Source organism: Gasterosteus aculeatus, chromosome 17, assembly GCF_964276395.1.
Source record: "Gasterosteus aculeatus chromosome 17, fGasAcu3.hap1.1, whole genome shotgun sequence".
Lineage (NCBI taxonomy): Eukaryota > Metazoa > Chordata > Actinopteri > Perciformes > Gasterosteidae > Gasterosteus > Gasterosteus aculeatus.
The window spans coordinates 14496843-14510024 of record NC_135705.1 but is presented as its reverse complement, the minus strand read 5'-3'; the positions used below and the strand labels follow the sequence as shown (position 1 = coordinate 14510024).

At 44.5% G+C, this 13182-nt stretch overlaps 1 protein-coding gene across 5 annotated transcripts in view; it reads right to left on the bottom strand.

The window, feature by feature from the left end:
* The window catches only part of plxna1b (plexin A1b), a 159500-nt gene that overhangs the window by 39792 nt on the left and 106526 nt on the right, over positions 1-13182 (bottom strand). For all 5 annotated transcript variants that reach the window (XM_040203497.2, XM_040203500.2, XM_040203499.2 and 2 more), the window contains exons 10-11: positions 12904-13104; positions 990-1086 (exon numbers count right to left, since the gene is read on the bottom strand). In XM_040203497.2, coding sequence (XP_040059431.2) covers positions 990-1086; positions 12904-13104 — 298 coding nt within the window. The remainder of the gene's footprint in view (positions 1-989; positions 1087-12903; positions 13105-13182) is intronic.

The following is a 13182-nucleotide window of genomic DNA, read 5'->3' as shown; positions in this document are numbered from 1 at the left end:
CTGTGCGTGTCATCAACAGGCCGTATCAAACACTGTGCTGGGTGCAGAGGCTGTTACTTCCTCACAGCAGGAGAATAATGTTGCAGACCCCTCCTGTGCTGTACAGGCCACAATAATTATGTAGAAAGCAGTATGAAGACTGTTCTACCAGCAATTATATCCAACAGACATGATCTCATTGTCCCACGGCGGCGCATTGACAATCATTATCCTCTCGGCCCTTTGTTGGGAAGGGGAGGTTGGGTTTTACACAAGTGTACTTATGGTAATAATGTACTGTTGAATGTGTATAGATACAGTCGTGCACACATTGTTAATAATTATATCTGTCTGGGTAAAATTCTACAACAGCTTTGTAATAATACTTCCCCTGCTCACAATATTTTACATGGTGACATGAATAAGATTTGCCGGTAAACTTTTATTTTACCTAATTTTGTTTTGTTAAAACACTGTTTCCATGGATGAACCTTAGCTTGGTAACAATATTTCACAGTGGATGATTTTCAGTGACAAAAATGGATTCATATATTTTAGAATTGGGGAATGTAACAATAAATTGATCTGTATTGTATTGGATAGAATATTTCCCAGCGTTTTCTGACATCCAACATGAAGTTGTCTCGAGAACCGCAGTTCTGATCCACACACGGTGGATGTCCGACACAAAAACTGTAGATGCAGTTGGTCAGATGACCAGGGGGATTTTAATCATATACAAATGATTTACTGTGTAGTTTTTATTTTGGAAGTCTCCCAACTTCTGTATGTAAGTTCTGGGTCCTACTTATTTGAGATGCTGCCATGGCTCAGCTGAATATAAACTGAGAAATCAAAACTTTTGAAATGGGATTGATTGATTGACCATAATTTCTCATGTTAAAGGTTAAGACACATGATTTAGGAATGCTTTTACACTTAATACAATGTCACTCTCCAGTCTTTACATTTGCTGATGCAGACAACAAGGGTTGATAAAGTGAACTCACCTTGGATGTTGTAGGGGTTGTCGATGACAAAGTCTCCGTTCCAAACCACAGACAAATCCACTGGCAGGTCGCTGATGTCATTGCCGTCATAGGCATACTGAAAAACATTATTACATTAATATTAGCATTCACAGTCACAAATCCGTACCCCAAACAATCATTTTCTTTCACCAATAACATCATTGTAAAACATTCTCAGCCTTTTAATAAAACATGAAATTAGTTCCCGGAGAGAAATATCCACCAATACCCAGAGCAAGCTCCATTCAGCGAGTGGCTGCTAGTAATGTCATACCCGGCGGTGCTCACACAGTCGAAGGCCCATAAAAATGAAAGATGAGAGACAGGCTATATTGTGATTTTAACACGCAGCACATCCGCCGCTGCCTGGCAGAGCACGGAGTTGATTAAGAGATTGGAATCCCCATCACTGCATGACTCATTCCATTCCAGTGATGAATGAAAAGCCTAATATATCTCCAACAATAATATTCTCATCTAATTTCATTTTTGCATCCCGAACTAATAAGAGTTGAAACGTAATTGACTCGGCGGCGGCATAATCAGTTTTTATGGAATCGCTTTATATGAGACAACAAGCTTCAAAACCCCCGATGTGATGGCGGTATGTTAACAGGAGGAATAAAGGAGAAAGGAGTCTTGTAAGACCCTTGGCAACATTCAAACAAATAAATTATCGACCACGATTATCCCCGGCAAATAAAATGCAGCTTTACAAGTTACGTTGCCTCATCAATCCTCTCTCACGTTGACAAATCAGCCAGAGGTAAACACCCAATCATCTCAGATCTCATTCACCCTGAGCCCACACAACCCCCGGTCGCAGACACATTATGCGTTTAACTACTCCGGTCATTAGTTGTGGTTACGATACAACATACGTGCTTCTAGATAGCGAGACGGTTTGAGCTGGAAAGACCCGACATGTTGACCTAATACCTCGGTCAGTCAAAGGGCGTCCAGTGAGTCTCACTAACCACTGGTGTGGTCACTATCTTCAGTGACCTGAGGCTGAGAGATAGCAGGACGATTCTCTTCTAGTGGAGTGGTGATACAATCCAGTGTGAAAGCCCTGAGCCGGAGGCGATGGGGCCCCCGCAGATCGAATCTAGCTACAACTTTGCCACTATGTGATATCCCTCCAACGTGATATTGCCAGATTTATCTTGACATCTGTAATATTAGTGAATTTGAATGTATTTGAGGGTGAAAATACCACAAAATGTGCATAGAGAAGATAAGAAAATGAGAGGACACTGCAATGTCACAATGTGTGAACGGTTGATTAATTCATTCTTCCATTTTTTGCGATTAGGCCCCGAAGGCGGAGATGCTGATATCCAAATGAAGGAGGATGTCTGTGTATCTTAGAGGAACTACTACTTTTACTTTAGTCTATTTTAAGGAGTAATACTTCAAAAAAGGTTTTCAGTTACATTTTGGCACCCTTATTTATTTAGTAGCCATGAACTATTGAAGATGAAACTTCTACCGCTGAATAACTCGCCGGACTACAGAATGACAAACAAAACTTCATAAAGTTAAACTTCATAGAGTTTTCATACAACGACAAAAAATAAAATAATACATATGCAGTATGCTTATCAAAAAGGAAAATAATCATCAAGTCAGAGGGCACCCTCTACTTGAAGCCAGCGAACCTGGTCTCTTAGCACAAACACAGGGCATGTCAACTGCAGGTCATGTTGAAAGGTAAAGGTAGGGTTGGTGACGCTAAAAGGACCTGAAAAGCACCATTAGAACAGGAGCGAGTGCAGAAAGAAAGAGCAGAGAAAAGCCTCAAGTGATGGTTAAAAGACTGGAGAACATTTAGAATGGCTGATGGATTGGAAAGACACAGGTGAAGTGTGCTGAGACAAGGAGTGCAGGGAGCGAAAAACTAGAAAGGTGAGGAAGGATGAAGGAAGTGGATAGGAAAAAGAGGGGGGGTGATACAGCAAGGGGGGAGGAGGGGGTGGGGGATAGTGAAGCCGAGGTGGATAGAGAGAGGAGATTGTGTGTTATTCTGTGGACACCATTCATTTACACATGGAATAAGGGGCCGCGGCTGGCCGGTAAGCGCCTGTGCTGGTGGGGCCTAAAGTGAAATTGGCATTTTCAATTTGTTCCCTGACATGTCTGCCTTGGTCTTTTCATTCCTCTGACTCCTCACCCTCTCTCGCCATCCACTCCTCCACCGCCTTCCCTCTCTCGCTCTCATTATTTCTTCCCTCTTCCCCTTTACAAACCTCCTCCCCATTCAATCTCAGTCAGACTTTCTCTCCCCTACCTCAATCCCCCGGAACGCCCAGTCAAACAAGGAGAAATGGAGCCGATTCCTTTATCGCATATGCCAAACATGTCTGAAGAAACACATGTGCACACTGTACTATAAATATGCATTCTGCACACAGAACACTTTCTAAGAGACGGATGCCAGCGAACGCTTCAAAGGAAGGGAGTCTATACAGGAAATAAAAAAATGATGAATAAAAACAGATGAAAGCACAGGGAGATAAGACACTCGCACAGCAACACATGTTTCGGATGTCAGCTATTATTTCTCTCCGCTAAAGTCCAAGAATTTGAACTTCTTCAATCTTTCTTTCCCTCCCTCCCTCCATCCTCCCCCCTCCCCCCCGGAGACCACCCAGTCTGCCTGGGAACAAGAGCACTTCCTCACCGGGTAGAGATGGAAAGAACATGTGAGCGTGTTTGAATGCAAGACAATAAGAGAGAAGAAAAGGACATGCGGTGAAAACGTGGGGAGGGGCAGAGAGAACACAAACTAAAGCAGCTCATATTGAACGTTGGACAGCCTCCTAGCACAGGAGGCCACACAAGCTGAAACCAGAGCCCTACGTTCCTTGGGTTGCAACTCACATGACAGCATATAATATCCTGGCATGCTTGTCTATTTGTGCAAAGGAGAGGCAGTTGGTCAGGACATGCATTGTGGAATGGGTTGGTCTTTTTTCAACAACCCATTAGCCATCAATCATTCCTGTATTTTTTTGTTATGTCAGAAAATGGGAGCTTTAGGACAATCATCTACCGAACATGTGGCAAGTCGTGTCCATTTCTCTATTTCTGAGTCGTTATTGTCTCATCCCGCTGCTGTTATATCCTCTCAGGTCTGAAGGCAGGCTACAGTAAAGTACATGGGGTCAAGCTTCCTTGCCCTTCCATCCCTGCTTCTCTGATGACCAGCCAATCAGAGCATGATCCCCCCCCGGGTCACATGAGACGGGTCAATACCGCCGATGGAGAAATAGATAATGGATGTGTGTGGACCTCTTTGCCCCTGCTTTACATCCTGACAATTCGTCACCCTGGAAATCTGCACACGCATGCTGGAGGTATGGATGGTTTTTTTTTTTGGGGGGGGGTTATGTTACAGTTACTGTATGTGTCTGCCCAACAATGGGGGAGGGGGTGATAGGGGAGACTGGGATCGGCTTGAGTATGTTCTTTCACTGAAAAAACAACAACATGAATAATTAGTTAGGGAAAGGTGTGTAGATGTGTTTAATGTGCACTAGACGGAGGGGGGGGGGCATAGGGAAGGTTATGTTAGGTTAGGATCCAAAGCTCGTCTCCTCTTATTGCACCAAATGCTTATTAAACTTTCATACTGAGCCACCGTTGATGCACCAAACACAATTCAGGGAATACACACATGCGCCTAGAAACACGGTATATTCACAGCACAGCAGATATGAAAAAAAGTTACGCTCAAAAGGTCAGGATTTGCATTAGCGAAGTGGAGGGAAATAGAGCCACGAAGTGAAATGGGAGAATAAATAAATGTCAAATGATAACAATAAAGAGAGACCAGGGATGAGACATTGAACCACAATATTCTCTCAACCAGCTGAACCGGTCACTGTTAACTAAAGGAGGCAAGGCCAGGATACGTGGATGGAGAAGGAAGTAAGAATGAAAGTGAAGAAAGTTGCAACGGCTACCAGGGTCACGTCTGGTAATTAGTCACTTTGAAAGCATGTGTAAACTGGAGAGCTAAAAATACCAAGCAGTCCCGGGTCAGTCTATACACCTGGGAAAGAACAGGTCACACTCTCCCTCTTTTCTTCTTCCCTAGCTCTTTTGGACCTGACAAATTCAAATTTAGATTGAAGCCTAGTTTATGCTTCTGCGTTTTCAGAGAGACGCAAGAGCCCCTTGCGTGTCCCTTGCGTGCGTCAACCCATTTTTCTAGACTTTTTTTGTGCTTTCTCCCCTAGCAGGTCTCCGTAGATTGTAGTTCCTTCTGGACCCTGGTGCTGACACCTGCCGTGGCCCTGCTGACGCCTGCTGCTGCCATCGTCATCATCATCATCATTATTATTTTCGCTATTAATCATATTATTGTACTCGTAAACCAACATTAACCTCTCCTAAAGTCTCTGTGCTCTCCCTCCCGACAGGCTTCTGTGGATGGTGGTTCTATCTGATGGTGGTTGCCCCTGCAGTGGTCCTGCTGTGCGCCTGGCTTACTACTCACAATTACTTGAATCATTTCTGTCATAGGAATTGCATGTATTATACATTGTTCATTCTGTACACATGGCATCCATTGTAGTCTGTCCATTCCGGGAGTGGGATCCCTCCTCTGAGGTTCTCCCTAAGGTTTCTTCCCTTTTTTCCCTCTTGGAAGGGTTTTTTCATTTTTTGGGGAGTTTTTCCTGTGCCGATGGTGGGTTTCGGGACAGAGGATGTTGTATGTGTACACTGTAAAGCTCTCTGAGGCAAATTTGTAATTTGCGATTTTGGGCTATACAAAATAAAAAGAATTGGATTGAATTGAATAGCCCAATACCGGCATTATTAAAACGGAGATTTTTTTGCGAGAGAACGGATCAGATTGAAGAGCTTTTGTTGGAAGAAATCAAACCAACGACTCCCACACACAAAGACATGACTCTCTAGGTTGTCTTCGAAAAAAAAACTTTACTCCACCTATAGTTCTGGCGGTGAATTGCTCTGCAACACGCGCAAGCCTTTTTGAACCATGAATTGAAACGAGTCGACACGACTTTGCGTAAAGACGCAGAAACATGCGTCAGCCTTCACAGTGATCTCATTGGTTCGGAGCAACAGCAAAGTAGTGGGCGGAGGCTGAATGTTGGCCCATGTAAAGTGTGCTAAAGTGTGCCAGCGTACAGTAAACAGTGTATGTTATGGCAATCTATTGCGAAAATACTTTTCTCTCCCACACACACACTCACCCTGGCTGATAGGATCCATAATCAAGGATGAAGTGGTAATCCGTCCTGTAGCTTAGTGAGTGTGTATGTATGTGTGGGGTCAGGCGGCGTGGAATTATCTTCCGCTCGTAATAGGGACCTGTTAGCCAGTGCTAATCGCTAATGCTAACAGGATTGGAGGACATGGACGGACCTAGTTACCCAGCTTATCTCTTTCCTGCACACAAACACACACACACGTGCATAGTTCGGTTGCGCACATACTTCCTTCATTGATGTAAATAAAGAGAGAGCGAGGAGAGGGAAGAAAAGTGCTGGCTTGAGGGAAAAATAATGCCGTAGTAATGAAAAATAATGCCGTGTGTTTCTTATTTGCTCGCCTACGCATTGAGCTAGTGTAAGCTTACTGGACTTCTCCCCGGACAAAAGACTGAATTCTGGTTGTTTGCAGAAACGTCACCATTCCCAATACCCTTCTCCCCCCTCTCAACTCATGCCATTCTTCTGGTGGCCTTTCTTCCCTCGCAAACTCCACCGCTCAACGGTTTCTCTCGAAGGTCACCAGCCAGCTACATCGACTGACTCGAGCACACGACTGCAGTACGGCAACATCTATGCAGAAGCACTCTGCATCCCAACACACACGTGTAAAATAAATAAAAAGGGATTGAGGCTGATCGAGCGGGAATTTACATAGTTAAAACGGCTGTGGTTGTTTGTTGTTTACCAGCGACAGTGGTTTTTACTCATGCTAACTGACCCTTTCATATTTGAGAGAAGGAGCTTTAGGTGTGTGTGGGGATTTCCTGAAGATGTACCCATCATTTAGATTAGTATTAGAGTTTCTATCGAGTCATTCATTAGAAGTAACACTGGCCTAATGCACCGTTCACACTGACCTCTGCACGGTTACTTTAATCTCCGTCACATTTGCTTTTCATGAACTGTGAAGAAATATTGCTCATGTGTTAATGTATAATTCTGAGCAATACATATTCTAATAAAAGTGTATCATTCATTCAATTACACCAAGTGTCAAAGCTTTTCATGGGTAACTATATTTGATACGAAATCCCTGTTGATATCACCCAACTCTACAGCAGAATACACTACATTCACTGTATGTTATCATGTAAACAGACTGAATGCATTCAGACAGAGAAACATGGAGGCAGGCAGAGTTCTCCCCTCAGGTTTAACCACCTTCTCTCAGCTCCTCTCTTCTCATCAGGCTAATAGCACATCTCTTTTGTAGATTCCCTCAGCCATCAATCTATCACACAGAGCTGAACACATTGAAGGGAGGAGCACTGCTATGAGAGAGAGAGAGAGAGGATTTAGAGGTTACAGATAGCAGGGATACAAGGAGGGAGGCCGAAATGAGAAATAGATTGGCGGGACGGGTGGAGGAGCTGGCATACGTTGATAGCTGAGCAGCAATTAATTCCTATTTATCCAGGACTGCTTGTCACTTGTCAGAGGGCAGAAGCAGAGAGCCAATGACGGGACAGAGATGACGAGGAAGGAGGAAGCTGGAGAAGAGGAGGTAGAGCTAGAGACAGGTAAGGCAACTGGGACAGATGGAGGGGGCATGTTGGAGAATGAGCAAATACATGAGGGCAGAATACAGAGAAACAGTTTCCCCTTTCCCGGTCCCTGGCTTTCAGCTTCTTTACAGGGCTACGGATCAGAGAGCAGCAGGAACACACGGCTTCCGAGTCAATGTTTTAAACTGCAACAAATGCAGACAGCCTTATTGAATTCTCACTCTCCCTGCGACAAACAAACACAATGCAGTGCCGCATAATCAAAATGGGACCAGTGCTGTCCGAGGTGTCACATGATTTGGAAACAAAGTAGTGGAACAAGAAATGGTTCTCAATCTGCAGCACTCCAAAAATAAGAATTTCTCATGCCCCTCAGCTCACACTCTCTCACACACACACACACACACACACACACAGCCAATTAGAACAGTGTCAGTGTGCCCTGTGTCTGACTGTAGTGGCAGGTCTAGTGTTTATATCTCATTAAACTGTGCCAGGCCATGCCGGACCAGGCTGTACCATGCTCCAGTGAGTCTACCCTCCACTGGCCAAGGCCCTCATTAGCCCCGTCTCTGCTAGTTAGAACCGCCAACGTATGAATTTATCCGTGTATATTCAAAATGACAGGATTTGTTCCTAGAATATCTACAGTGTTTAGCTTTGGAGAAATCTCCTAAACACCAAAAAGTTTTCAAAGAGTCGGAGGAGTTTGAATCAGCACATATGCTTCATGTTTCCTCTTAAACACACACACACACACACACACACACACACACACACACACACACACACACACCAAGTGGGGTCACATGACACTATTAGACCAGTGTGGTTTGTGTTGACTATACCTTCCCTGCAGACATGTTTGGCCTCCACTCTAGACCTCCATTTGCGCCGTCTCTCAATTTATTCATCCATCTATCCACTTTTCATGTCTGCCATCTTTCTCTCATTTCCCATCGGAAAGGGAAGCAGATTATTTGTCCTCTCTCTCTCCTCCAAACTCTCCCTGTGTACGGTCTCATTACACTCCTCTCTTGCCTCTTTCCTTCTTTCTATTAATTGCTCCTGTTGCTCCCTCTTTTTTTTTTACTCCTGGTCTCGCCATCCCCAAATGTCCTTGCCGTTCTTTTACTTTCCTTCCTCACACGGCTCCCTTTCTTTCCTTTCCTTCCCCAAATCTTTATGGCTGCTTTCCACTTCTGCCGTTTTCCAGTGTGTGTATGCAAGTGTGTGTATAGGTGTGTGTGCGTGTGTGTGTTTGTGTGCATGAGCGTCCGTCTCCGCCGCCCGACTGCAATTCATCATCATTTTTAGCTGCCTTATGCCATCAGGACCCCTGATGGTTCCCATTTCTCCTTTAACAAACAGCTGCTCACCCAGCACACAAAAGAATAACACATCTTATCCCAAACTAGATATACTCCCGTCCCCATGTCGCTGCCTTTTTCCCCACTGGTGAACGCGTGAGAGAAAGAGGGTGATGGAGTGGCCGGGTGGTCTATCGGACAGAAGATAATGGTGTAGGGTCTGTGCTGATATTATCTTTCCTCTTATTCCTGTCTTCCAGCGAGAAACAAGAGGGATAAAGAGTGAAAGAGAGGAGGAAGATAGACACACTGAGGCAGAAATGGGAAAAATGCTAAGAAGAGGTGGTGGTAAGGGAACAGAGGGATAAAAAAAAGTCCTGAATTGTTCTCTCTTCAAGCTTGGCCTTCAAAACACGGCCAGCTGCGATCCGCCGGCCTCACCGACCCCAAAGTGTGGCCATTTGTGTGTACAAGCGCCGTGTGTACATGTGTTTGTTCGCTCCTATGGCGCCCGTTGGCGCTCTGAGCACAACTTCCCAGCCCACAGCGCAGCATCTTATTGTCCTTTGTACTTTCACCTCAGCCTCTGATTGGCCCACACACACCGGGAGGCGGCCGAGGCCGGGTCAGAAAACCGATAGGAAGCGATTAAGACAGCAGCTTGTTGTTTTGCTTGCTGCCGACCGGAGTGAACTGCTAGCATAAGGACTGGCGCATGGCCCCGTATGTGTCAGTGGTTTGGGCTTGTTTGGCAATAAGAAATATGGAGAGGACATAAAATGATTTTCTCCATCTTGTTATAAGAACTCAGCCCATCTGTCATTCAGTCAACTTTCACAGGTTCTATAAATTTGGAATTATGTTTGGCTCAGGACCCAAGTTCAAAAGTGAGAAAGGGGAAAGCAATCAGTGTAGAGCTTTGATTCAGGAGCAAAATCCCAAACATTTCATTTTTAAAAGTCTACCCACGTAGGTCTACTCGTGTTTAGATTCTTTCTCATGTCCCGATGCTGTTGTCTCGTTCCCTCTTTGGTATGTATCAGTAACCAGATACAGAAATAACATAGCATCAATATTTTTTCCTCCATAAGTAGATATGGAAAGTCAATACCTGACAAGCTTAGCGTGGAGCTGATGTTACACTATCGTCCATCATGTGTGTCACACATACAGTAGGTTATTGACAGCCTTCTGTAAGGTGATCCTATATAACAGTCTTGAGTTATTCCAGTCAGTGCAAAAGGAATAAAGTACGGGAAAGTGGAGTTTAAACATGATCCAATGGTTGATATTCTGGGGATAGTTTTCTGCCTCTGGGTAGTGTGATGATATTGTATGCAACATAGCTGTATGAGTGTTTTGGCCTTAGGGGAGACTTGCTTTTCTCTCTGATAGCCTCTCGTCTCCCATTCACCTTTCTCCATTCATCGCTCGCTTGTGTACTACGCTGCAATTCGGCCCTCTCCATTTTGTACCCCTCTCCGTTTTAACTTCATAGAAATTCATGCCACAGCTCTTCCTTCTCTGCCCTTTTTCTTGCTACAAGTGAGTGAGTGTATATCAGCTTGACTCACTGGTAAACACCTCAAACCCAAGGCTAAACTGTGGATTAGCACTGCTGTGTTTATCCCGTTGATTAGCAAAGCCCCCCCAGACTCTGCATAGGTGTTTTGAGCAGGGCCAGCACAAACATGCACATGTGCACACAAACGCGCACACACAGATAGACAGTGATTCACCTCCATCCCCATAGCTGTGTGCATAACGGAAGTTTATTTCTACTGCAGAGTCATACATGATTCATTGAGTTGGTGCAGAATACTGTCAAAGTAGGAACAAACATGGAGGGGTGCGCATGGAGAGAGAGATGAAGGTCCATAAACGGATAAACTAATATTTAAGACGCTCATTCTTGTGAAATACTGCTCCACAGCTATAATAAGACTCCCATTCGAATAATTCATGACACATAATTACACTCATAAACTCAAACCGGGATGAATTATGCCGTAATGGCAAATTCATGCAGCTGGCACCTTTTTCATCCACAGAATCTAACTATGGCCTCACAGGGACTCGATGCACACGGCGCAACAACATCTTACCGCGCCGCCAAGTTGCTACGACTAACTGCTAACAAGGGCTAAGCGCTGACAACCCAATGCTAATTGCTGCTCGAATGTCTGCTTTGTGGACATCAGATAGAAGATTTCTGCGTTTGGCCGGGGTTGGTCCATGTTGCTGATTAGCGGCGGCCTTGCAGCCACAATAAACAGTCAATAAAGAGAGATCTCTGTGGGGAGACAACCCTACCGCTAGCTAATTAGCCCCCCCTTCACAAACAACGTGCTAGCGCGTGCCAGCACCCCGGGACTGCCCGTCGATACGGACAGAATCAAACGCTGCACTGGCTGACACAGTCTGCTGCTGTGTACGTGTCTGGTCGTGAGGAAAGTAACTGTTTATACACGGGATTATTATGACAGTAGTAAAGAGCTTTAAAAGGTGTTACAGTTTAGTAGCAAGAATTGACGTCTTCGAGATGTTTCTACTCTATTTTAATCCGTCAAACATTTTCTTTCACGTAGAGAACATAGTGACAGCTGCAACAGCCTCATCTGAAACCAAATGAACGGCAGCGGCTCTCATCTCATGACAGTTAGAAAGGGACAGCGACGGGAAAGCAGCAGAAATAAGTCTGTACAGAAGAGAGCAGTGAGGAAAGGAGAGAATAGAAGCAAAAGTAAGTATCACAGACACAGGATGAGCTGTACAGGTAGAGAGGAAGGGGGAGAAAGAGGCATGGAGTCTGGGTGTAAACATGATCAATCTGCTCCCAACTAGGTTCAGAGACAGACTCTCTTCACATTTTCAGCCTCAGTGAAGCGCAACGCTGGCTACCTCTTATCTGTCACGCTAGTTTGAAGCCTCACAAACACACACATACACAGAAACCATATTTCAACACACAGAACAGGCAGCAACCCTGTGCACAAAATCCTCTGCCTACCTGTATGTTTTCTATACACACAAATTATTTTTAGAAAACCTTTGCAAAAAACATCCTTGAGAACACTTTAATCCTGCACACACCAGCCACGGAAGCATAGAATATCATTGAAGCACAGAACCGACACTATGGTGGCTTACCGCTGCAGCTTTTCACATCATTAACATCAATGATGTATCGCATGACAATCTGTCATGCTTTAAACCACTATAAACTAAAACGTCCCCCACAATGAAGGTCTATCATAAGCAAGTTTAAATTTAAATAATGTATATGTGAACTCTTGATGTCAATATCTAATTTCCCACAATCTGTTCGATGTGGAAAGATCAGCATTGGACCATTTATCTGGATTGTGACCGAGCCAGTGTCCAAGTGGCACACGGTGATCTATCACGACAATGGGCATGTTAGGTCCAAAGTGGTCGTTAGTTGAAGAAGGCCATCATTTCAACTCTGGCCGAGTCAATGTCCTGATTCAGTTACCTAGTCCAATTGATTAGGTGAAGAGTAATAGTGGTAAATGACTATGCTTTTAGCCTTTACAGAAGTCAAAGCATCGGTGATTCAGTCTATCCAGTATTCAGGAGCTTTTGACTTGTCAATAACTAGCTTTTACTTCATTCACCATTTTCTCCAAACGTTCTGTATCCAGAATCCTTAATAAACAAATAAACAAAATTATTTCTGTAAACAAGACAATCCACATTTTTTTCCTCCCTCTACTATCACTATCACATGTCGTGTCCTTCACCACAATAAGACCTTTATGGCATCCACCCATACGATCGGATTACCTCGTTTGCCATGTTTACTCACCGCGGTTTTCTGGCACTGGATGGAGGTGCTGTTGAAGCGCAGGGCGGGGACACTTTGAGTCTCCCCCTGGATGTGGAAGACGCACTCGTAGTTCCTCTGTCCTGACTGGGGCTGTGGCAGGTTCTTGGCAGCTAAGGTGATGGGCTTTGTCACCCCGACAGGGATGAAGATCTGGGCTGAGGGAACAATCTGAGGGCAGTCCTGCAGGGACAAAAAAAAAAGAAAAAAACGTTTAGCTTCATAGTTTCTTTTCTCCAGTTATGGAAGGACGGGGGTAAC